The 25,357-nt window shown below is 40.5% G+C and overlaps 1 protein-coding gene across 6 annotated transcripts in view; it reads left to right on the forward strand.

Annotated features, from left to right (window-relative positions):
- Window positions 1-25,357, forward strand: part of cntfr (ciliary neurotrophic factor receptor) — a 244,636-nt gene that overhangs the window by 101,549 nt on the left and 117,730 nt on the right. For all 6 annotated transcript variants that reach the window (XM_086187878.1, XM_086187877.1, XM_086187876.1 and 3 more), the window contains one exon: window positions 1,979-2,060. In XM_086187878.1, coding sequence (XP_086044004.1) covers window positions 1,979-2,060 — 82 coding nt within the window. The remainder of the gene's footprint in view (window positions 1-1,978; window positions 2,061-25,357) is intronic.

Consider the following 25,357-nt stretch of genomic DNA (forward strand, 5'->3'; position numbering starts at 1 on the left):
AACAAGGAAATTCACTTCCCTTTATCTGCCTCTATTTGGAGCGCTCACTCTGTTCTCCACATGGAGACTCATACGTCTCTCACCCCGCGTCTCAGCAGCAGGCAGACCAACCTTTGTATGTGTGGGAGAGGCATCACTCCTCTGTGAACAGAGCCGAGGCCAAGAGCGAAAACCCTGCTGGGAGGGAAAAGAAAGAAGGAGGCCACATTTTATTGAGAAGATCGGGGTTCAAGCCCCTTTATTGGCACCTGCGCTGATCAAATGTGCTTGAATATAGAAGCTCAAATGGTGTAGTTCCCTTTGAGCCTGACCTTTGAACTGTCACCTCCAGTGAGATAGCTAAAGATTCAATAAAAGATCGCCTCTATGTTGGGCTATTCAAGGAGCATGACAACTTTTTTAGAAATATGCTACAGTAGGTTACCATCTGCCCCAAACCAGACAAGGAGATAGATTCTTTCTTCTCTGACCCTTTATTAGTTCAGTAGGACAAATGTGTTAGCATACCTCTGATGAAAGTCACCAGATAATTCATGTTCAGGATCTGCGTTTGTTCAGATGTGATCCTCCTCATCCTCTCTTACCAAGTCGGCCATGATTAGTCGTAGCAGTCGCTCTTCTAGTGGTCAACAAATGTTTTGTCATGTTGGCTGCCGTGAGGCTTTGAGGTGCTGATTTCAAATCATTACATCAAGTCAAGAAAGTAGTTCCGCCTATTACTTTGATCCTAACATTGCAATATTGACAATAGAGCTTAGTTTTGTTTTGTTTCTCATTATTCCAGCAGTTATGTTGTTTTTAGAGAAAAGTATTCGATGACTTTGACTAACATTATGCCTGTGCCGAGGTGCAAACCAACACCTGTGTTCATGGAATTTAACCATGGTGCTGCAGGGTTGTAAAGGGCAGATGGATTGGCAGGAAAGAAATGGCACTGGAACACAGAGGTGGCCAGCCGGTGAATGTGGTCTGTCTCTATATGTCAGCCCTGTGATTGACTGGCAATCTGTCCTGGTGTACCCTTCCTCTCATCCAATGTCAGCTGGGATTGGCTCCTGCTCACAGTGACCCTGTACAGCATAAGCCCCATAGATAATAAATGAATGAATGAATGAATGTCTAAACAGGAAGGATGTAGAGAACGAACCAGCACTAGACTGAATGCAGGAAATGAGGACACAATAGTCAGGTTTCCTTCAATGCATTTGGAGAATCGCATTATAAAAGATTGAAGGCTGTGCCAAAAATTGAAAGTATTTTTTTTCTTCTATGCTCATCTGAGGTGGTTTTTGCCATTTTCAAAAAAGAGTAAATGTGGAAAACGGGAGATTTCATTTCAAATAAGCTCTGATGTAGCAAATGTTTAACTCTTATGATTGACAAGCCATTCCCACTGCTGTCGTTTTCACATTCTCAAACTTGTTTTTTGTCTTCAAGCAGTAAAACATGTCCCCTGCTGGCTGGTACTTAACTCCCACATTTCACCTCACATGTTATCAATAACACACCCTTGTGAGGCATGCTGGTGAATCATTGCTGGTGTCTGTGTGTTTGTTTACTGTGTGCTATCCCTTTAAGAGCTGCTCGCCATAGCCCATCCCAGAGAGGATGAACCCATTAGACTGATGAACAAAAAGAGAGAGAGAGAGAGAGGGAGAAAGAGAAATAAAGAAAGAGAGGAAAGGTTGAGAGAATGAGAATCACAAGAGTGAGAGAAGTAAAGAAAAGAAGGCTGTTAAAAAAGGGATAGTTTCACAAGTAAGGAAGAAGCAGCAAAGGTTAGAGAGACGGGGCACTTCAGGGACCCACAAGGAGATAGAGAGGACAGGAAGCAGCTATCTCTCCATCTCTGACATGGTGTTGTAGGCGTCTATGGGTCTGTCAGTCAATTAGGACGACAGGCAGACACAGTCACTCGCCAGTTCTCCCTCGCTCACATGTGCTCAAGCTGATGACTTTGCTGTGTGTGTGTCTACAGATGGCAAACCTTGTGACATCGTTGTGCTGTGTAGTTCTGGCGGCAGTGGTGGTAGCCTACGCACAGAGACGCAGTCAGCTTGGTGAGTATGCATTTTATTTCTTTAACATTTGTCTTCTTAAACCATCTTTTTTTTGGCTCTTATATGTCTGTTTTTTTCTCTTATGTCATTAACTCCACCGGTACAACTGCTTGACTTGCCTTTCCTCTCCTTTATTTCTTCTGTTTTGTCGGGGTTCACTCACTTTTAGTCTTTTTGCACACTTGATTCACTGTTTGATGCATCTGATGCTCCACTACTCCCTTACACTCTTCTCCCTCTCTATCATCAAATCTCATGAGTTGTTTCTACTGCATTGGTTGTTTTCAATACAACTGTGACAAAACCAGTTATCTTTCTTTCATTGTGATTTAGAAGAACACTTGTGGAGTTTGGTTGCTATGCGCTGTGTGTCTCTGGATGTTAAGAAAAAGGTTTTTAGGGGGAATAAGAGAGAAAACGCTACATAGTGCAGTGCCTGCACAAGTGTGTGTGTGCATGTGCATGCATGTGTGTGTATGTTTAACGGAGGAGTCTATTCGTCTCTAGACTTTTTCTAAAGAATGGTTTTGGATTTTGAGCCAATCAGTTGAAAGTCTTTAAGTCAGCTGACCCAAAGAAAGAGTCTAAGGAAGTCAATAAGTTCCTGGTGACGCACATCACCATGTCACGAGGGTCATACACACAAACACAATAAACACAAACACATTCACACACACACACACACACATACACACACATACACATAAATAGAGCAGAAATGGCTTAGGAAATTGGAATGTTGTCTTTGGGGATTCGGTAAAAGCAGCAAAGAAGGTAAGTGCACGAGACAGATGGAGGGAGGAAAAAAGAGATAAAGATGAGAAGAAATGCAGGAAATGGAGAAAAGATGGAAAGCAAGTAGAAATAAATTGCTGTTGTTTGATGGAGAATTTTTTTTTTCTTTTTACAAGTTCCTTTTCTATGTTATGTGTGACACTTTACAGTGTAACCTTATATACACACACTGATGGGCTTGTGACCACACAACAGCTCATCAGGACGGATTTAGAGTACAGGATAAATTACTGAGAGGAAATGGCCTTTCTTAAAGAAAAAATTGCTTGAGTTCGGCAACATAATCTACAACTGTATTTGATTTTCCTTTTGGTTGCTGTTCTGTTCCTGTGAGTCCTTCTGGTATTGTTTGTGTGTGCATGAAGGTGAAAGGAAATCTGGTAGAGTCCAAGTCAGGAGGAAAAAAAAAGGGAAAGCCAACACTTGGGAGAATAGCATGTGTGGATGGAAGACTTGCAACATGAGTAGAAAGCTGTCACTTCTATCTTTGAGCAGTAGTCTGCATACGTGTGTGTGAGAGAGAGAGAGAGAGAGAGCTTTGTAGCTATACCACTGTCAATCACTAGCCTTTTGTTGTTCACGCCATAGAATCAACTGCCACAATCACAATGCTCCACAGTCCTGCATGTAAAAACATCAGACGCGACATGCATAGCCACATACATCCAACAGTATTACCATTTACACCTTAAGGCATTTACACACTCATATACTGACACACACACACACACACACACACACACACACACACACACACACACACACACACACACACACACTTCTGTCTTGGAAAGTGCCTTGTACCTCTGACAAATTGTGATCCAGCTTGAGTGACAGGATTCCCTGAGGTATGCCCCTCTTGGCAGAGATTGTGTAACACACACACGCACACGCACGCAAAGGCAGGTACACACTAACAGGAGACAGGGAAGGGGGATGAGCTCCCAGGAAAATACACATACAGAGGAAGACACTTTTCAGTTGCTGTGTGTGTGGGGGGGGAATGCATTTCATTTTGGAGTAAATAATGGAAGTGGATTGATGAACAAAGACAACATTAAAGACATGAGAGAGAACAACATAGAGACATGATGGAGGAGGACGGGGATGGATGGAGGATGGAGACAGAGATGCTTCAATACATCCATAAAGACTTTAACCCATTATCTTTTAAAAAGCTATGCACACAACAACAGGAGCGATCCGTGCACCAACAGTAGCCAGCGAGTACCTCACTCCTTCATCTCTTTACCACCACCAACATTGGTGTATGCCTGCCATCGTTGAAAGTCTCTCCCATGATCATTTGGATTGTAAATTATGGTGGGACTGTAAGGTGATTTTGGTGAATAGCTGTATAGATATAAAACGAATATGAATATATGAATACATTTCATACAGGGGGGGTTTACATTGCAAACTAATTACATATATTTTGTCGACTTTATAAAAATAACACTAATAACGCCACTTAGCCCAGTGCTAACATTTTTAGCCAGACGTTTCTCCTCTACTGTCACAGTGCAACAGAGGGATGTCTGGCTGTGTGCTTCCACTCTCGCCCCAACACATTAGAGACATGCTGGTGACAGACACTAGTTCACAGGGCTTTCTGCCTCCTTGCCTGTCTGCCTTCCATGTCATTTTCATGCGTTTAAATCTAGTGTGGGACTGTTCTTGGCTACACAACACAGGTTACATCTGCATAAAGTCCTGCAAAGGGTCTGCTAAGGATTACGCACAAAATACACTTGGGTTGGGTGAAAATAAATAAATCATGGGTAAAAATGTCCCAACGTGTCCCTAAAATCAGCCGTATTTGTCACCCCAACAATGGCTGAAAATATCTCAATGCCCCGCTCTTAACTCCTCCTTATGATTAGGTCTTTCTTATGCAATTTGTATAATGTATGACTTTTCATGGGCATAATTACAAACAGAATAAGGAGAAAAACTGTCCATTCATTCACAAAAAATGAAAGCAGACTTTTTGATTTTGAGTTTTTCAATAATAGACGTATCTGGATACAATTGGAAGAATAAAAATACTCAATTCATTCCAGCTGGATTCATAGATTGTTTTATCTTTAAAAAATGAAAACAAATGAACTAAACAAATTCCCAATGTGAATAATGAGCGAATAAATAGTAATTGATAAGCCAATAATGCCTGAAACGTCCTTACGTGTCACTACGTTTTGAACAGTGCTATATGTTATGTTGTATAATGTCCTCATTAGCGAGACTTGTTTCCTGCAAATACTTTTTTTGATACTAAGACAAAGTTTGTTGAAATTTTCATTCTGCTCTTGTAATGTGATTCATGTTGACTCAAACAAAATAAATAGTACGCTTGAATGGAAACTGTTGCAACCCTAGCCACAGTCAGTTAATGAAACATCACTTGATACAGCAAAGGAATAAGAAAATAATTGGAAGCTATGAACCTGCAGAGAGCACGAGGGTGGGATTCAGAGGTCACACCAATTAAGCTTCCCTAAATATGAATTTCATTTTCTGCTCCTCGTGAAAAATATGTGATATTACAGATGTGGCGAAAGATCTAAGGGAGATTCAGAAAAGACGAGAGAATTGGAGACGTGGAAGTCACTGAGGGGTGTTGTGTTAATTCAGAAGAATGTAGTGATATACTATTTTAGCATACATGAATCTCATTTGTCGTGAGGCGACGCAGTACATTGCTTCACTTGATTCTATTGGATCGTATTGAAAAACCAACATCTACATTAGTACAAAAAAATAGTACAGTCCTGGAATATTTTCACTTTTGATCTTCTTCTGAACCTCTGTGTTCATGGACACAGTGCAGGATAAATCGATTGAACGATCTACGACATCATTTCTATTCAACAATTCATGAAAGATCATTCAAGCACATTGATTTTTGATTGAAAGAACTCTGACTTTAATGATTTAATTTGCAGAGTAGTAGTAACATATTCTGCTAGTAGCTTCATATTGTTAGCATTCACTGAGTGTTGCTTTTGCCAGATAAAATGACGAATGTTGAAGGTGGCGTATTGATCATCTTGTCTGGATTTCCCACGAGTTGAGACCTGCCCTCGGACCCCATTCAGTTCAGGGCATTTCCTGCATGTTTATTTGCAAACAGATACACAATTGTGGGTGCTTGTTGGTCTCTGTGCAGGATTGTGCAAAAAAACACAAGTAGCTTTTCACTGAACTTTGTAGATGTCAGAAGCATAGGCCATGAAAGAAGCCTGTCAGGATGAAATCAGTTAATATAGAGGAAAAACAGCATTTAGAAGTCGTCTACGCACAGAGTGCTCAAACCAAACCACTTATGAGTTGGCCAGTGGAAAAAAAAAAACCCTAATATTTAAACAAATCATCCAGCGGGCAGTTAGCTCGTTGTATAGATAGCATTTAATAGTAGTAGCCATTTATTGGACGTAGGAAATCATCACCACAGAAATCTTGGAAGTCACATAATTTCAATAAAAGGGGAGGGAGACTACACAGAGGTGGAGGGGGTGGTGGCTGGATGGATCAACTGCAAGGTTGCTGCTGTTTAATGCTGTTTTGCAGCATTGATGAGTATTACTTCCTCATTTGTAACCCAACTCTGAACTTTTCCCAAAGCTAACCAATTGTTTTTGTGCCTAAACCTCGCAACAATATGCTGAAAATGTGTTGCATCAGAGGATGGGAACAAACAATTAATAGATGTGTGGGTTGCACCAATGGTTTGGGGGACTTGTAACAAAAGCAACTGCACTTTTGGCAGGCAGTTACTGTTCTGGTAAGCGTTCTGCAGGCCAGATGCGGTTCAAATGTAATGAGAATGGTTTGACTTGGCCAGATGTGGGCCATATAAGATGGACTTGTAGTTCAGTTTAGGCAACCATAGTCACTCTAAGTCAAAGCCACCACTCAAGACCATAGAACTGAACTGGGAACAGATGTGGGCTAAAAATTCATTGTTATCAGTGTATTTGTGCTGTTAAGGATCTTGTGAGATATAACATTTTTCTTGGCTTTTTGCTTGAAATGACCAAGACTCTAAGGTTGCTAAAAAGAAGGATTGAAGTTGGAATAGGATGGGTTCTTCCTTTTTTATAAATTCTCTGTTTATATATTCATAGAACAAAATATTCTGGCAGCTCAAACAGAACACTGGCAGAGAAAGAGTTTAGATTTGATTTTCAAATGAAAAAAAAATAAAAAAGCACACTCAGTGCTGCTGGAGATGTCTGTTTCTTCTTCGTGATTCTATTCCAGTGGTGATGTAGTCTTCTCCCATTAAATGTGAAGCGAATCCTCTCATGCATGGAGAACTTGAAGATTGATTACATACATGGAAAAAATGAGCCTTATCTACTTTTGCTATTTGTCTTAATCTCATTTTGTCTCTTGTTGCATCTTTCTGTGTATCTGCCCTGTTCGTCTCTTCATCTCTCCCTCTCTCTCAATTTCATTTTAATTTTGAGATATAACAGAAACTCCCCTCGTCCAAGCAATACAATGACAGTAATGGGGTGTCTTTCACAGTAAATACTCAGCACAACATGAATACCAATGAGCAAAGCCTTCTTAAGACTGTGTAAGAGGAGATCAAATATTCAGTCTGGCTGCAATCTAAATGTACCTCAAATTGTTAAAGATTATCTAACAATAATAGATAAAAGATAATAGAATTTGTTTCTATCCACTAATGAGGCAATTATTAGGAGGCGGTTCAAAATTAGTCTTGTTTAACAACTTATCATTGTGTAACAGTCGAACAAAAACTCCTGTTTGTATCTCTGCTAACCAGTTGCAGCTGTTGTGGGAGGTGCAAAGCCCAGGATGCAGCCATGGTGCTCTTGCAAACGAATGTTGGGGAAGCCATGTTCTGTGTGGGAATCTTATTGTTGTATATCATTATAGCTTTTCACAGAAAGACCTGAGCAGATATGCCTTATTGCAATTTTCAAATCTTACTTAGTCAGACCTGGCCATTTTCAGTATTTAGAATGCTAACTAGCGAGCTAGTTAGTTAGCTAGTTTTGAGATTGCGGTTGTTTCTTGGGGTGAGGGAGGCTGTCAAAAAGGCAGCAGGCACAGAGGGTGACTTGGTGAGCCCTGAAATATTTTCCAAGCAAGCTTAAGTTGTACCATTGAACTAGACCAGTTCAAAATGTGCAATGTGGGTGCTAATTCTATATTCTATATATTCTATATTCATATGTACATATATTTAGATATAATATAAAATATGTGTGTATGTAATAGCAGCAGTGACTCCATCTGCCTCTCTCACCACCAGACCTCCTTTTAGTGTTTGTGTGTGTGTGTGTGTGTGTGTGTGTGTGTGTGTGTGTGTGTGTGTGTGTGTGTGTGTGTGTGTACACCCAGTGACACAGTGACATCATACAGTGGACTGAAAGAGCTTGTTATTTATGGAAGTCCATATCCTGATTGAGAGACAAATGTTTCCACTCGTAATCACTCCCTCCATCTCTCGCTCTTTCTCTCCTCTTCTTCCTCATGGCTCTCTAATTTCTTCCCCCTTCACTTCTGGTTTCCTGCATCTGTCCTATTTGTCGCTCTAATTTCTTTACACTACTTCCCCTGTCTGGATATTTATTCCCTTCCCTCAGTGTCTTTCTCCTCCTGCACTTGCATCTCTCAATCCATCACCCCAGTAATCACCAGTAGATATGCACACTTATGACATCATACGCTGCTGACTCCATAGCACGCTTGAGTTTCTGTCCACCTCAAACTGATCCTTCCATCTAATTGCTGTGGCTATGAAAGGGAGAAGTGCCACAGATCAACAACAGAGTGAGTGAGCGACAATACAAGGTTAAGTCCAACATTAATTCTATGCTATTACGGCTGCATTTATTTCTCGCAAGCATGTCTGCCTCACTACACTACAGCCTTTCATTTCTACACCCCCCTTTTTCACTGGATCATATTAGATTTTCTAATTCAATTAATTCCTTTCAGTATTTTTAACCTCACCATTATGCATGAGCAGATGCTCGCACCAGCAGATGTAATTCATATTAATAGCCCCAGCGCTACAAAAACAAGGTGTCAGATGGAAAATACACCAAATGAAATCCCTCTGTGTGGTAATGATTTATCTGTTCAGGTAATTATTTACCTTTTCTCTGGTTCTTTGAATCCAAATGAGATTACCTCAAGCTTGAAGGGCTGTGTAACTCAAATATAAATGTCAGATATCATTTAGGGATAAGATTATAATTACCTCTGCTAAGGGTGCATCTGTTAGAAAGCTAGTAGGATGATGTAAAAAGAATGCAGATTTTCACCAAACCTGCCTGGAAGGACACGGGATGGGTCAAGGAAGAACCCATGGAATTTCGGGACAGAGTTATTACAACGCCATCTGGTGGCAACAGGAAATCACTTTATTTTGACAGTTGTTTTTTTTTTACACTTTGATATACTCGTCGTAGTGGGTTGAGTAGATAGCAGTTTAAGAACTTGGGGACTGGTGATGTGATTTCACTGTAAAACAGGAAACTACTTTAACTACATGGTCAGATCTTTTCCACACTTCACGTTTGATGACGATGAGCAAGCCTGATGTAATAAAACCACACTTGCTTTATGTCACAATAACAGAATTCTGTCTTACAATCCTGCTAAATGTTCTCTCGTATGCAAGAAGTGGTATTCGCACTGCGGTGTGCACGTTAATCTGCTCCTTCGTGAAAAATCCAAATATTATGTTTTCACCCCCCTCTAGCTCCACAGCACAGCTACATGCATGTGAGGCTCAGTTCATTGTTACTTGCAGCTTTAATTAGGGGCCAAGGAGGAAAGTGTCAGGGGCCAGAAGTTGGCTTTTCTGGAGATATTCACTCCCTTGAATGCTTTCCAGTTGCTCTTTCTATATAATTCCCCAAAGAGGGTTCTCAAGTGTTGCATTTTAAAAGTGGCCTCCTGGTCTGTTGTGTGTCTTCAATTTTCATGAGTAATTTCAAGAGTAAGACAAATGAAGTCAAACAGTGTGTGATTGTGTTTATTCCTGAAGCTGTTACTTGTCCATGGCTGCTCCCTACGAAATATCAACACTAGTGAGACTGTCAGTGAGTTTTAATGACTCAACAATTAGAGAAGTTTGACGAGTAATTCCCCGACCTCGTTCGCAATATGATCCGCAGACTTGTTCTGATGAAAGCACTTGAAGTATCAGCTGCTGTTTGTGATTCATCTGAGCAGTTTTAGAAGCCAAATCTAGACAACCAAATGGGATCAATTATTCATGGGATTTAACTGCTGTCTGATGTGTAATCAGAGAAACAGGCAGCTGCTGTAAATAAGTAAACAAGCACAAAGATTGATGTTAGTGTGTCTCTTGGCCTGTACGTGGTGTATATGTAAGCCATGTATGTGCTGGCAGGGCAGCTTGATCCCATTCATTATCCTGAGAAGCACTCACTGTAATAAGCGTTCCCTGTTTGGCATGCAGTTTCTATTAAACTGAGCTGAACCAGTTTGACTGACTGATTGACTGACTGGAGACCTGGCAGTGTAAAGCAATACTGTTTTCATTCACTTATGGCTTTGAAATGCAAAATGAAGTGCAAACCCCCCCCCCCCCCCCCGGAAAATAACCTTTTTCAGCCAAAGTAAACATAAGAAAGTCTATATATTTGTTGATATTTACAGCAAGTGCCCTCATTCAATTGCTGAATGAGGGCTGAATCAGCTGAATGTGTGTGATCCACAGTGAAACAACAACAAATTCAGGTCCAAAACTGGAGGCATCTGGTTACTGGTTAGCTGATAGTTTAGAAATTTCATCCTAGAGCAGTTATTCTCCAAATTTACCTTCTAGATTAATCAGGTTTGCACTAAATGGTCTTAAACATATGGAACAAGTGCATGTGGGGCGTGTCCAGTCCTTTCAAATGAGCAAACGACTGCAAACTCAGCCACATGGTGCCAAGAGTGTGTAATTAGTCCTGAAATTAATCACGGTGTGTTTCAGGCGTAACATGAATGTGACCAATCAAAGCGTCATCTCACTTTCTCAAAGCCAGGTGTGCTTACAGCTCCTCATAGCTCCGATACACAAATACTGACATGACAGATGAGCCGAGTTAGAGGAATAAAGTTGTTTTTCACTTGTCCGTCAAAAAAATACAGAGTTTAATTCCCTGTAGAGTTTCCTGTGTCTTATCTAATCAGTTTGGATTCAACTTGAGCAACTGCAAGTAACACTTGCAAAAAAAAAAAAAAAGATTTTTTTTTCAAGATTTTTTTTTTCTGTGGGAAGGCAGAAATGTTTATGTTTCGTGCGGTTGACGAATAAGTTTTGAAAGCGTAGTAAACGACAACCTGAAGCTTAAAATTCAGTGTGCAGTTCTGAAGAAACATTTATCACATTCAGATAAGATATGTAGCCTACGATGGGACTGCTCGTGTCCTCCAGCTGCCGCTGCACTGAACTGTGGAGGTGATTCAGGTTGGATGACGCACACAAAAGTTTAACTTGGAAGTTTAAACACGTGATGTCATTAAGACATGAACACAACATGTGACATCATGAAGACAACAAGTGACAATAAAAACTGACGAACTTTATAAGTTCATATACACAGATCGGTAAATTCAATTTTCAGTTTATTATATATAAACTGAAGTGTTGCGTTAGTTTACTAGGATTCCTTGTACTTATATCTTTGTGAGGACTTTCACTGAGGTAATACATTCCCTAGCCGCTGACCCTAAACCTAACCATCTCAACTGACTGCCTGACCCTAACACACACCATAAGAAGGTCTGGTGCCTGACCCTGACCCTGACCCACCTATTGGACTTATTGGGATGAGCCAAAATGTCCTCACTTTGCTGGTCAAAAACATGCTCTGGTCCTCACTCACCCACTTATTCAAAACACAGTTATCATTATGCCTCATAAATGTGTATCAACATGAATTTCTGGCAGAAAAAGACAGAACATGCAGTGAAAACAAATACTGATGGAGTCCATTATTGTTTGCTAGAACATTGTGTAATAGGTCCAGTAGAGAGTCCACAGGGTTCCTGCCTGTCTGATAACATCTGTCTGGTAATGGACGATTTCCAGCCAATCAGAGTCCCCCATGTTATGGAATCTAAGAATCTCACTGTCACAGCAGGAGTGTTGCTCATGTTTGTGTGTACTCTTCAGCTCTCTTAACTCATAAATCTTTGATTTGTCGGATTTCAAGTAAAGCTTTGATCAAAGTTCTCTCTCACTGACGGCTCCTTTCGAAACATCTGAAGCTTTAAAAAAAAACCAAAAAAAACGCTGTACATTCACATTTAAAAAATGTCAGCTCCCTCCATCACTCTCATAAAACCTTTAACCAAGTGTGGAGGAAGAATGATTATAGCACATTAATTCATAAAATGAAATACAGAAGGTCATACACATTAAGTTTGTCCATTTGTAGTTTCCTCCTGGACCTTAATGATGTACTGGCAGGTGATAGAACAGGAAGGTTTGTTCACTCACATCTAATTCAAGTCCATTACAAGAATAAAATGTTGGAATTGTGAGTATCCAGTACACTGAATGAAAATAATGGATAATCTAATTGTTTCTGAACCTAAATATTTCAAATATAACATTTTAAATAACATGAATATATGACCTGCCTCCTTGCCCAAGGAGAAGGCAAGTTAGGAGGATTGATGGGTCCAAGAAACACTGGATTTTGCACCAGGAGAAAGCTGTTGGCTCACTTTTACCCCAGCAAAGGGTTTTTGTTGGTTTTGTTTTTTTGTGCCTAAACATAAAGCAGGTCTTTCAAGCTCCATGTTTACACTCCTAATCAATAGAGGACACCACATTTCATCCGTTCTTGTAGAAACAAGTTAATCCTCAGTTCCTTTGCATGATTAGCTTTTAACATCCCAACACTCACCTGAGGTTATAGGCTTTCGATAGCGACCGCAAGAGTGTGACCACTCACGCAAGTAGGCTGTTGTTCATTCTTCGTATTTACCGCACAGCTCCAAAAATTGAAACTACGTTCGCACATCACTGTGAGCAGCAGTGAGACATTGCAACAATTGTTGCACTCTTTTTGGTGACAGATACTAAAGATGTTCAGCCATTTTTATAAAGTAAATGTTATTTAACCCAAACCAGATATTTTTTGCCTAATCCTTACTAGACCTTATAACAGCATTGTCAATAATATAATGAAATACTATATTCTCCATCAAGAAGAGAAATGACATCCATCGTTTGACAGGAGTCTTCGCTGCAGGTGCACTGATCGCTGTTGCTGCACAGTTGATGATGATGATGATGATGATGATGATGCTCGGAAAATTCTGCCAAGTAACTTTTTGCAAGGTTTTGTTATTGACCCGGGGATACTTTTCCTCTTGATACACACATCTCTGACAGAAATGTTGATAACAACAAAACATTTCTGGTCCATAATCACATCCACTGCTTAAAGAAATATCCAAACATTGTGTTCCGGTGCCCTTCAAATGGAGGAACACAGTATGAGAGAGGTGCTCCACAACACAACGGGCACAAAAGGTTTTCTTTGTTCTGTCACCTCGACCTCTTTGCTGTATTCTCTTCTCTTCTCTTCTGCTCTTTTTTTGTTGTATGTCTCCCTGCAAATGCATCTCTATTTCAAACACACTCAAGATGAAAGGGAAATTGACTGTACTATCTCACCTTGGTGTCTGCGCTTCATTAAAAGAAGCCGATCATTTGAAAGTGCTGGTGGCGAGTGTGCTTGATTATTGCAAGTGCATTCGTATGATGCTTCCAGCAGGTCAGAGACAGATGCTGTTTAATGACAAACAGCGAGCAGAGGGTTGAAGCAGCTTTAGGGTCAGACACAGAACAATGCGTTCTGTTACTGAGCGTTTCATCCTGGGTCGTGAGCGCACGTAGAAACATGCTAATGCATGCATACAGTTCCTTAAACACACCTGGTGCATGCAGCGTTTCATTTAAATGCTCTAATTGCACAGGCACATTCGAGTGTGTTCATGTGCACACTCACATGTCTGACACGAGTGTGTAAGGTGTGTGTGACCTTACAGTTGTTTCTTTTATCGGCATCTTCAGACAGTGTTTATACCAGCTAATGAGTGTATGCTGCAGTCGTATTTGTGTTTCTGTGACCTTTTCCATGTGGTTGTGATTAACTTTCTGCTACCCTGTTGTGCAGCTAATGATCTTGTGTATGCAATGCAAGTTTCTAATAATAGAAACACGAGTACAATGAATCTGAGGTTGAGTTGGATAAATATTTGCTAAGATATTTCAGGTTATTAATCCAGAGGGACTGTAACATACTTTGATAAACTCTAATTCCTCTAACTGGACAAATATATCTTTGATACTTCTCCTAAACATGTGTTTTACCTTCCAAATACTCTCAAATTGATGTCTGAGCTCACACGGATGATTTTCCCCCTCCTGCATCACTTCTTTGTGACCCCAGAATGCAGGAAGAGCAAGCCATGTACATTTAGCTTGAGGCTAATGGTGCCTCATTCCCAGCCACGACCAACAGCATCAAAACTGTCCAAAAACATCAGTACTTTGCCCAAATCAAAGTGTTTGTGAATTACAGCTGATAGAATAGATTTGAATGATAGTGGATACTGTCTAGGGCTGCAACTAACTATGATTTTAATAATCGATTGATCTGGCGATGATTTTTTTTTTACGATTAATCAATGAATCAGATTTTTTAAAAAGAAGCATTAATTTCGAACCCTTTGTTCAAAAACAGAACTGACTGTGACAAATTCACAGTGCAGAAAATCTTAAGAAAGTGCACAAACAGGTTGCTCCTTGAAAATCCCTGTGCTTTTCAAGTAATAATTATGAAAAAAAAAAAAATTAAATGGACCAACATAGAAAACATACACGTGTATGCTTTACATATTTATATTATATTTATATTCTTTATATTTTACAAAAGCGCAAAAACAAGATTGAAGTTAAAAACAGGTATGAACTGGGGTAGGAAGGTTTGTAATACTGTTTTTAATTTGTCCATGGGATAGTGGAATATTGATTTTCAGCAAGAGCTGAAGATAATTACAGGAAGCTGGTGCAATATTTCTTTGCACCTTATGTCAGAAAATGAGCACGTGAAGCTTATTCAGTAAATTATTACCATCATTGTAGTAAGTGCAAGTATAGTTTATCTATACACCACATTTAGACACAGCTTAAGCTGACCAAGTGCTATACAAGAACTTTAAAATTACAAAAGACAAGTACAACACACACAAATATATTTGTGTCAACAATAACCGAAATGGGACAAAGCACTGCTTAACCACTGTCATTAACGAGCTAATGCTAACGTTAGTTTTATTAACTTGTCATGCTTGTCAAGCTGGATAACGAGCAAACACTTAGTACCAGGGGAGCACCGGAGGCGGAAGTGACGCCAAACATCATTTTCTTTGCGAGCAGGCGCCTGGCTGTTCACTCCAGAAGCGCATTTATCCGTGCTGGTCAACAAGCAGCTCTGCTCCTCTACACCTTTATTATCACGTAAAGAGCTGAATTTTATCATGGATAAGTTAATAACCTAATCATGACAATAGTACATGTATGTCCATGTCTTTGGGCAGCTGTAGTAATGAGTTTTTAGTCACTCAGGGTGCTTTATTTGAAATTTGCTTTATTTTGTTAGTTGACTGGGTGCTCCATGCCATTCCTGTCTCCGACTACCTGCCTAGCTTGACAGATTAGCTCTCGGCTCGCGGAAAAAATATACTAGACACTGAAATGATCGCGGCAGAGCGTGAGCCGGTGTGAATGGACAGATCTATTCACATGGGCGCAGAAAGCAAACTCGCTGTGTCCCCAGGGTTACCCTGCTGTTGAACTCACTTCCTTCTCTACATGTTTACGTTTCAGGTGCTGAATCATAACTGTAGTGCTCCCATGCCATGTTGTGTCATTTTTACATAGCTTGCAGCTAAGACACTTTCTTTCCTTATTGAGCTTAAAATGCTCCCAGACCTCGGAGGACTTCGGTCGTATGGGTTTCCTCCAACATGGTTCAAAACAACAGTTTCTCCTGTACCTCCCCTACGTGCGCAACTAAACTCAAACAGCTCCATGACATTGCGAATGACGTAATTGTCACGGGAAACAACAAATCAATAATGAAATTCGTTGACAGCACTGTTAATAATCATTTTTATCGATTTTATCCATTCGTTGTTGCATAATGTCCTTGAGAGGAAAGAGTGGCTCTTTCTGCATTGTGAAGACAATTCAAGTGACAAGGGTTCAAAAAGCCTGTTTAGTCAAAAGTGTTAAGTGAAAGAACATCTTTGCTATTGTTGTATCCCTGACCTATGTGGTAATGATAGATGTGTAAAAAGATGACTTAAGGGTTCAGAATGTATTTTTTTAAATGAAATAAAACAAAGTTGCACAATCTCTGTTTTTCATATCCGATGTTTTTAGTAAAGCCAATAATGAAGAAAAAATAAAGAACCTAGAAATATCTGGGGGTTTTTTTGGATGTGAAAAAGCATTCTGAACAGACTGTCCCCCTGATTAAATTTAGAGACTATTTGTAAAATAAATATTTCTACACTCACTTTTTGGTGTACAGGGACTTTTCTTTATTTACACCCATTAAATCTCCAGTTGTCTTTTCTCATGCCGTGAAAATCATTGCGCCCCCTTCTTGTTCCGCAGTCCCTCCTGATAGACTGTTCAATAAGTTAATGTTGCCAGGAAACGAATGCAATCTCATCCAGTGTGAGCAGTTTTGGCTAATGTTGCTTTGCAATAAAACACAGTTCCAAGACGTTTGAACTGGATCACAAGAGGCTTAAAAGGGGTCTCAGACCCTTCAGTGGTGCAATACTTCTAAATATACACATCCAATCTGATCTATTGTGAAGTGGAATGCCTTCAGCTTGACACATTGCAGGCGAAAGTAAAAGAATTTCTGGGAGAAAAGATTGCCATTTATCACATTGAACTTCAGTTTAATCGAATTCAACTCAACTTAATTGTATCCAACTCAGTGTAAGCCACAAAGACGTGCACAAAGGAATGAGTCTGGGCGCGGTGATGTAAGTGGAATCAAAAGAGAACAATGAGCATGACACAAAGTAGAAATGAAGACAAAACCATAAAATCTAACAAAGTATCCTGACAGCAAGTGGTGAAATATATGAAAGCAATACAGCAACTTTTGTGGAAACACAGTCATTGCCCATTCTCTTCCAGAGCCAGACAAGAAGATAGATCCTCATTTCTCCTTTGTGTTGCATTAGAGATCCTCAGAGACCAGCTGAATGCTAGTTAGCATAGCATAATGAATAGTCGTGAGCATAACTCAAAGGTCATCCAATACACTTTTTCTTAAAAATGGTCTGTCCCTGTGTTTATATAATTAGGTATGCACATAAAATATTATGAAGAAATTTAAAATTACAAGATAGTTTAATATTTAAAATTGGACACAAAGTTGGAACTATTTTCTTGACTGGGCGCAGTGATTTGATGCAAAAAGCCTCATTGTAACTTTGCCAAACAAAGCAAAAAAAAAAAAATTGTGACGATTAAAGGAGAACAAGCTATCACAGAACATGGCCGACTTTGTAAGAGGACCTGCCCAGTCACTGCCACTCATCGTGCTAAGCTAACGAGCAGGAGAGAAGGATTAAAAAACCTCAGAAGTCGGTGTGTTCCATTAAGAGTTCATCCAGGGTGTGTTGTGAAATGTAACTGATGTTGCACTGCTTTGTATTCTGATTGGAAATGTTGAAAACAAGACAGAATAACTGATTATTGAGTGTATCACAGATGACATAATCCCGTATATTTCTATTCGCCCCAACAACGAGTCCAACCACAAACATGAATGATGTTTAAAACAAATGCAACTGACTCTTTGTGGATTCGACGGCTTGTCTGGATTTTTTTTTTTTTTTCAGTCTTCAAAATCTGTCTTTTGTCTTGTGCTCTCTCTTTGTGGTTATGTCTCTTTCACCTTGTATTCCCCCCTGAAAACTTTTCCAACAGAGAATTTTGAGGTGTAATTGAGGACATTTGCAGCAGAGACAGAGAGTAAAATTATTTTTTCTGAGACCTTTCTGTCCTTGTAGACGAGAGGCAACAAAAGAGAGCGAGGAGGAAGAAGTGTGTGCTTATTGGTGTGTATGTCCGTCTGTAAGGGTGTGTTTATTTCCCCTGACATTGGACAAGGACAGTCCCCTCCTTCTTTGTTGAAGTGTGATTTCCTGCTTGTGATGGATACATACAGAGAATCATTCCCTCATCAGAACCTCATAATGTATTGTCGGGGGACAGTGGCCTCCTTGCACTCCTTTCAAATTCAAATTCCCAAAGCTTTCTTGTCCATCATGCTGACAAAACACTGACTGAGGCTGAGAGATATTCAGCATCCACAGAGGCTTAAGAAACTGTGGTGGAATTCTCTTCTCATAGAGGAAAATATGCACACATTTATGAACTGGACACGCATTCGCTTTAGTGGAATTCATTATTACTACATGAGCTTGAAGCCAGCTCAAAATTGCTGGATGACAATGACGAGAATCTCTTCATCTATCAATTGTGTTTGTAAATTTGACAAAATGTCAATAGATTATTGAAAATAAAAGAAGACTCCTATTTGTGTTATGGGATTTTTTTTTGTTTTATCCATCCATCCATCATCATCTTCCGCTTATTCCTACACATTAAGGGTCTTGGGGGGTGGAGCCTATCCCAGCAGCCTTCAGGTGAGAGGCGGGGTTCACCCTGGACAGGTCACCAGTCCATCGCAGGACCAACATAGAGACAGACAACCATTCACACTCACAGTCACACCTACGGTCAATTTAGAGTATCAATCAGCCTCGTCCTCTCTTGATGTCTTTGGACTGTGGGAGGAAGCTGGAGTACCAGAGAGAACCCACACAGGAACAGGGAGAACATGGAGACTCCACACAGAAAGATCCTGTGATGGAGCCGGGGCTCAAACCTGGAACCTTCTTGCTGTGAGGCCACAGTGCTGACCACTGCACCACCGTGCAGCCTTTTTGTTTTATGTTAGCAAAATTTAAAAAGTAGTTTAGTTTTAAATCGTGTTATATATGTACCGATCAGCCAGTCCATTCGAAAGTCTTAAAGAAATCTGGAGAGGGAAGAGAGAAAAACAAGTCTGCTCTACTTTCTGAGATCAGTTGAAACTGTTGACTTTAGGGGTCTGTTACAAAATAAATAACTACACAAATAAATACAATTCACCCACCAAAATCTTCACGTCTTTCGACAGAACTTACAGTATCCTGATGTAACAATTTTCCCCTACACACATGGAACACTCTTATCTTTGCCTGTTTTACACATTTAACAAATGCCAAAACTTCACTGTTTTCACAGTTTAAAAAAATTAAGAGGGGCAGCACGGTGGTGCAGTGGTCAGCACTGTGGCCTCACAACAAGAAGGTTCCGGGTTAGAGCCCCGGCTCCATCACAGGATCTTTCTGTGTGGAGTCTCCATGTTCTCCCTGTTCCTGTGAGGGTTCTCTCTGGTACTCCAGCTTCCTCCACAGTCCAAAGACATCAAGAGGGGACGAGGCTGATTGATACTCTAAATTGACTGTAGGTGTGACTGTGAGTGTGAATGGTTGTCTGTCTCTGTGTGTTGGTGCTGTGATGGACTGGTGACCTGTCCAGGGTGAACCCCGCCTTTTGCCGGAAGGCTGCTGGGATAGGCTCCACCCCCTGTGACCCTAAACGGGATAAGAGGTAGAAAATGAATGGATGGAAAAAATTAAGAGAAAAAATCCTTACAAAAACAAATTCCTCCCACCTGACAACCCTTTCCATTTCACGGAATAAGAAACAAAACTTTAAACTGTTGTAACTTCTGCTCCTTGTATGATATCTAGCCAAAAGTTACTCAAGATATTTTTGTGCATATCGCAAACATGAACGATCATTTCGCAAACATGAACGATAATATTGCAAACATGAATGATAATATTGCAAACATGAATGATAATATTGCAAACATGAACGCTAACATCGCAAACATGAACGATAATATCGCGAAAATGAACGACAATATTGCAAACATGAACGATAGTATCGCTAAAATGAACGATAATATCGCAAACGAACGATGTCACAAAAATGAACGCTCAAATCGCAAACATGAACAACAATATCGCAAACATGAGCGACAATATTGCGAACATGAGCGACAATATCGCAAACATGAACAATAATATCACAACATGAACGATAATATCACAACATGAACGATAATATCACAACATGAACGATAATATCACAACATGAACGATAATATCACAACATGAACAATAACATAGCAAACAAGCAACTCCTGCAGTGATGACCTCAAGCAACATGACTGACATGGCTTTTAACTCCAAGCACTAAAAAAACACATACAAGTACAAATAATACAAATTGATCATGACCATCTGTCACTCTGGGCTTTGTTCTATACATCAGTGATGTGATAGTTTTCATGCAGTAGGTATAAGAATAAGGAGTGACTGAGAGCAGCCTGAGCTCAGCAGAGCAAACATCAGAGTGTTTACATTAAACTTGCAGTGTAAAGTAGATCACCAGAATATGCTTTGCCTCTTGCTGTTTTGCTGACTGATCTAATTCAACTGAGGTGACTTTGAACATGAGGGGGGGTGTGGTTGAACCAGTGATGGGGGTGGCCCAACTGTCTGAGAGGTTGTTCCTTTGGTAGGAGGTAACAGGCCGGCTCTTTACAAGCACGTACAGGAGGACACACAAGCCCAGCCTGCTTGGTCATCGTCAGAGAGGCAAAGGTGGCTCTGTTTTAGAATGTCACGTTACACAATCCACCAGGACGACCAGGCCATTATGCAGCGCAGGTTAGCAGCTACAGAGACATGATGAGGTATCATCTTCAAGACTGCAGCCACTGCATCATCAGATACAGAGTCTGGAACCTCTCACAAAAATAAAAGTTTAGTGCTGAGTGATGGCAGCATGAAGATGTTCCAGAGTTGTTTTAAAAAAAAAAGTTAAAATAAGTTCCTGGTGCTGTTTACTTACACCCTCAGTTCCTGATTGTAATCTAAATGTATACCTTTTTTCCTTTTTTAAAAATTTGGCTGATAGTCTTTGAAGACTCCTGTCTTTTCCCAAGATTTAGATTGTGAGACTAGAAATGTTCCATTTTAAGTTAAGTACAATATTTTATTTTTCCATAAGTACAAATTTTTTAAAGCATCGTTTTGACCAGAAATAGCTAGATTCATGCCTGACCTTGACAAATTTGGAAAAATTCCTTCAAGGCATTTCGGAAATTTTCTTTTATGTAAGGTGGCAGCGACCATGACCTTTGATAACCAAGATTTTTTTTTTCAGTTCATCAAAGCCAGTGGACATTTGGGCCAGATTTAAAGAATTTCCCTCGAGGCATCCCAGGGATACTGCACGAACTGAAAATGGGTCATAAGGACGGACAGACTCTCAGATGGACAACCTGAAAGCATAATGCCTGCAGCCAAAACAAACAAACAAAAAAAGAGAATAACAGAATGCAAGCACAGCATTGGAACATGCAGACGCAACATCATAACACACAGTGGAATAAACAACCATGCCTTTCCGCCTTTACAGTGTGTGTGTGTGTGTGTGTGTGTGTGTGTGTGTGTGGGCGTGCGCGCCCATGCACAGGCATGTGAGTCTGGCATATTGCTTTCATAGGATAACATGTAGTCTGATCTGTCAAATCGATAACACACCATATCTATCACAGCAGCTCACACACACACAGTTCACGTAATCTAGAGGAGGTAGTATTAACCTTCTAGTTCACTGTACCTTTTCCCTACACACACACACACACACACACACACACACACATACTTTCACACACACTTGCTGTAGAAAATCCTATATGTCCAGACATACGCAGTGATGAATTGAAGGTCGGTTGTTATAACCCTCAAACCCACTGCAAAGGTGTTTTTTTTAATCTAGCGAGTGTGTTGGTATGAGGGAGCAACACTGCATAGCTCCATCCCTGCTGCTGCTCAGCACTTCGTAGGTTTAAATGTTAATACGACATCTCAATTAAGAAGAGGATAAAACCACAGAGTACAATCGATTTCATTGTCAAACATGTAATAGGAAAAAGACAAAAACTAATTTGCATGTATTTGGTGAAGCATGTTTTCACACTATAATGGAGTGAGTTGAATTTCATGGAGCCTAAATATACTTGTAATGAGATTTTAAGGCTGGGGGGGAAAAAAAGGAGGGAAATTCATTCTGCGTCCTCTACATGCCTTATTGGTTTCCTAAATGGAAGCTGCAGCGTCTATAGATGAAGCCTATAGCTTTGGTTATCCATGTGAGAATGTGGAAGGGATTTAGGCTTCTTATCACTGCTGGCCAGTATGGCTGAAATCCAGCCTGTCCACATGTATTGCACCGTCTCTCACACACACACACACACACACACACACACACACACACACACACACACACACACACACACAGAAAAGAAGAGGATGGAGTAGGTTGGTGATGGGAACAGAGCATATGGTGTGATGTTATTTTGGATTGAACAACTGTTGACCTTGAAGACTCTTTAAACACCTGAAACACACCAGGTCAGCCAAGCTGTTTGTGAATCACATTTTATTTAATTGGATGATGTTTGATTTATTTTTGAGTCAGGTCTATATTGTTTAGCTCATCATATTATGTTTTTTGCGGCACGCTGGTGCAGCGGGTAGCATTGTCGCCTCACAGCAAGAAGGTTCTGGGTTCAAGCCCCGGCTCCATCACAGGATCTTTCTGTGTGGAGTCTGCATGTTCTCCCTGTTCCTGTGTGGGTTCTCTCTGGTACTCCAGCTTCCTCCCACAGTCTTTATTCACCTCAGTATTCCACAAACACTCTGATTAACCCCACTTGTTCAGTTCTCATCATCCACGCTCTCTCACGTTTGCACCAAATCTAGCATGCAGCAATGGTGCACTTGCAAACTAATGTTAGCTTCAAACCACATATTATGAAACTTTTTAATATATTCATATTTGCTGTACATCTTTAGACCAACAGAAGAGGAAGTCGTGTGTGCACATCTTAAAATATACATTGCTACACTGTTGCCTGTTGACAACTTTTACATTTTGGACCGAAGTGTTGCTGTGTAGCAGAGAATAACAAGTATCCACTGGGATGTCTGCAGATACAGACCCGTTTCTCTCTTCTGTAGTGTATCTTAAGAACTAGAGAGAAATAACCCATCAGATCTGCCTTATTGCACAATCCGAACCTTCCTCAGAACCTCCTTGTTTGCCAGCTCAGAGTTTGTTGTTCCTTCAGGTAGAGATGGAGACTCTGAAAACCACAACACCCCAAAATTACAGAAGGGGCAGAGAATGCTGACAGGTGGCAAGCTCATACCTATGGTGGTGGGGCGTCACAATCATTGTGCTCAAGTGTTGCAACACATCATACAAACGTTTCCTGAGAATATGTAGATTTTTGTGACGCTACAGCGTAGACAGAGAAGAATTGTCACCAATGTGTTTGGGGAGAATATCGTTCTTTATTGCGACCTGATCTGAGCCAGGGAGCTGGCAGGAACACTTGGCAACTCAAAAGGGTTCTGGAGAAAAACATCTTTTCGCCAAAATAAAAGAACCGCTCACCCAAATGACTTTAGCTCAGTGCTGCACGTAATTGGTTCTCCAGTAATACAGCTTGTGAAGCAAATTGAAGTACAGACACACGCTCCTTCCTTTTAGAGTTGGATACAGTGGTCACCCAGAGTACAATATTAAAGAGGCTCCAGCTTAACTCCTTTTATATTGATTTTCTGTTTTTTGTCAATCTGCCCACTGTCTGATGCTGTTTGTCAGCTCTGCTCTTTGGCTGACACACCACTTGTTTTCCAGCTTGTGTACGGTGTGACTCGGCCTGTGCGTGATTGTGTGGAACAAAGTGGGTTTTAGAGACTGAAACTGTGGTGAAGTCAATAATAAAACTCTCTGCCACATTCTCAAAAACAGTGAGGCAAGAGGTCTGGATGACTTACTGATAGAGTAAAAAAATGGTTTTTTTTTTACATTTAGCTTCATGTAATGTGTGTGTTTTTATTTCTTTCTTTTGCAGTAGTTTGGGTAGGAGTGGATTATCCTACTGTTGAGGGATTTTGCCCCTTGATAGTATATAATATTGGGCCTCTTCACACATCTCATATGTTTTAAAGGCTGAAGTCACTTGCAAAGATTATATTTCCAATATAATGATAGCGTTTCCTCTCATATTGACACGCAGCACATCTGCTGTCACCTTTGCCACATCCTTCCTCTCATGCATTATATTCAGATTAATTTCTTTTAGAAGGTTACGAGAGTCTTCGGGTGGTGTGGAGGGTGGGGTGGGGGGGGGTGGTAATAGGTCCCGGAATTAATCCCTAACTTTTTCACACACTCACATTATTCTGAAACACAATGATAGAACCAATTCTGTAACAGCTGCTGTCACTTTCTTATGGATAACTTGACATTTAGAAGCAATAGCTTTCGGCTTTACTCTGAGCAGAGTGATATTTGCGGTGCTGCTGTGAGTCGTCTTTGCTGTCAACCGCTTCAGTTAACACGTCAGCATCAGGTTAGAGCTTTTGTCAGTTTTTTTTTTCTCTTTTTTTTTTGCATTTGGTTCGGCTGAGATATTTAGTCTCCAAGCATCTGTCTGTCAGCAACATTCCTAACATGATATGTGCCCTGCAGTTCTTCAAAGTAGATGACATATCATGATAAATTATTTTAATTTCAGTTTTACAGCACTATTAGAAATATTGATATACATATAAGTTCAGTTGGTAGAGCCAGTGTGAGCTGATGACTGTGTCAACTCATTAATGTCTAATGATGAAAATAAGTCCCAAATATAAATTCAGAATTTTTTAGGTGGCACGGTGGTGCAGTGGTCAGCACTGTCGCCTCACAGCTATAAGGTTCCAGGTTCCAGCCCCGGCTCCATCACAGGATCTTTCTGTGTGAGTCTCCATGTTCTCCCTGTTCCTGTGTGGGTTCTCTCTGGTGCTCCAGCTTCCTCCCACAGTCCAAAGACATCAAGAGGGGACGAGGCTGATTGATACTCTAAATTGACCGTAGGTGTGACTGTGAGTGTGAATGGTTGTCTGTCTCTATGTGTTGGTCCTGTGATGGACTGGTGACCTGTCCAGGGTGAACCTGCCTCTCACCTGAAGGCTGCTGGGATAGGCCTCCCCCGTGACCCTTGACAGGATAAGCAGAAGAAAATGGATGGATGGATGGAATTAATTCTTTTTTAGGGATAGCGTGATTCTGTTGGGAAAAAAACCCAAACCTATCAGTCAGAGTGTCTTCAGGAGACAGTGAGACCACGCAGGCTGAAGAGGAGAGGGATGGTGAAAACCTTCAACATGCAGAGAGGATGTGAATGCTTTTGTCTTCT

The sequence above is a fragment of the Aulostomus chinensis genome, chromosome 19 (genome assembly GCF_037954235.1).
Source record: "Aulostomus chinensis isolate RoL2024-O1b breed Wild chromosome 19, RoL_Achi_v1.0, whole genome shotgun sequence".
Lineage (NCBI taxonomy): Eukaryota > Metazoa > Chordata > Actinopteri > Syngnathiformes > Aulostomidae > Aulostomus > Aulostomus chinensis.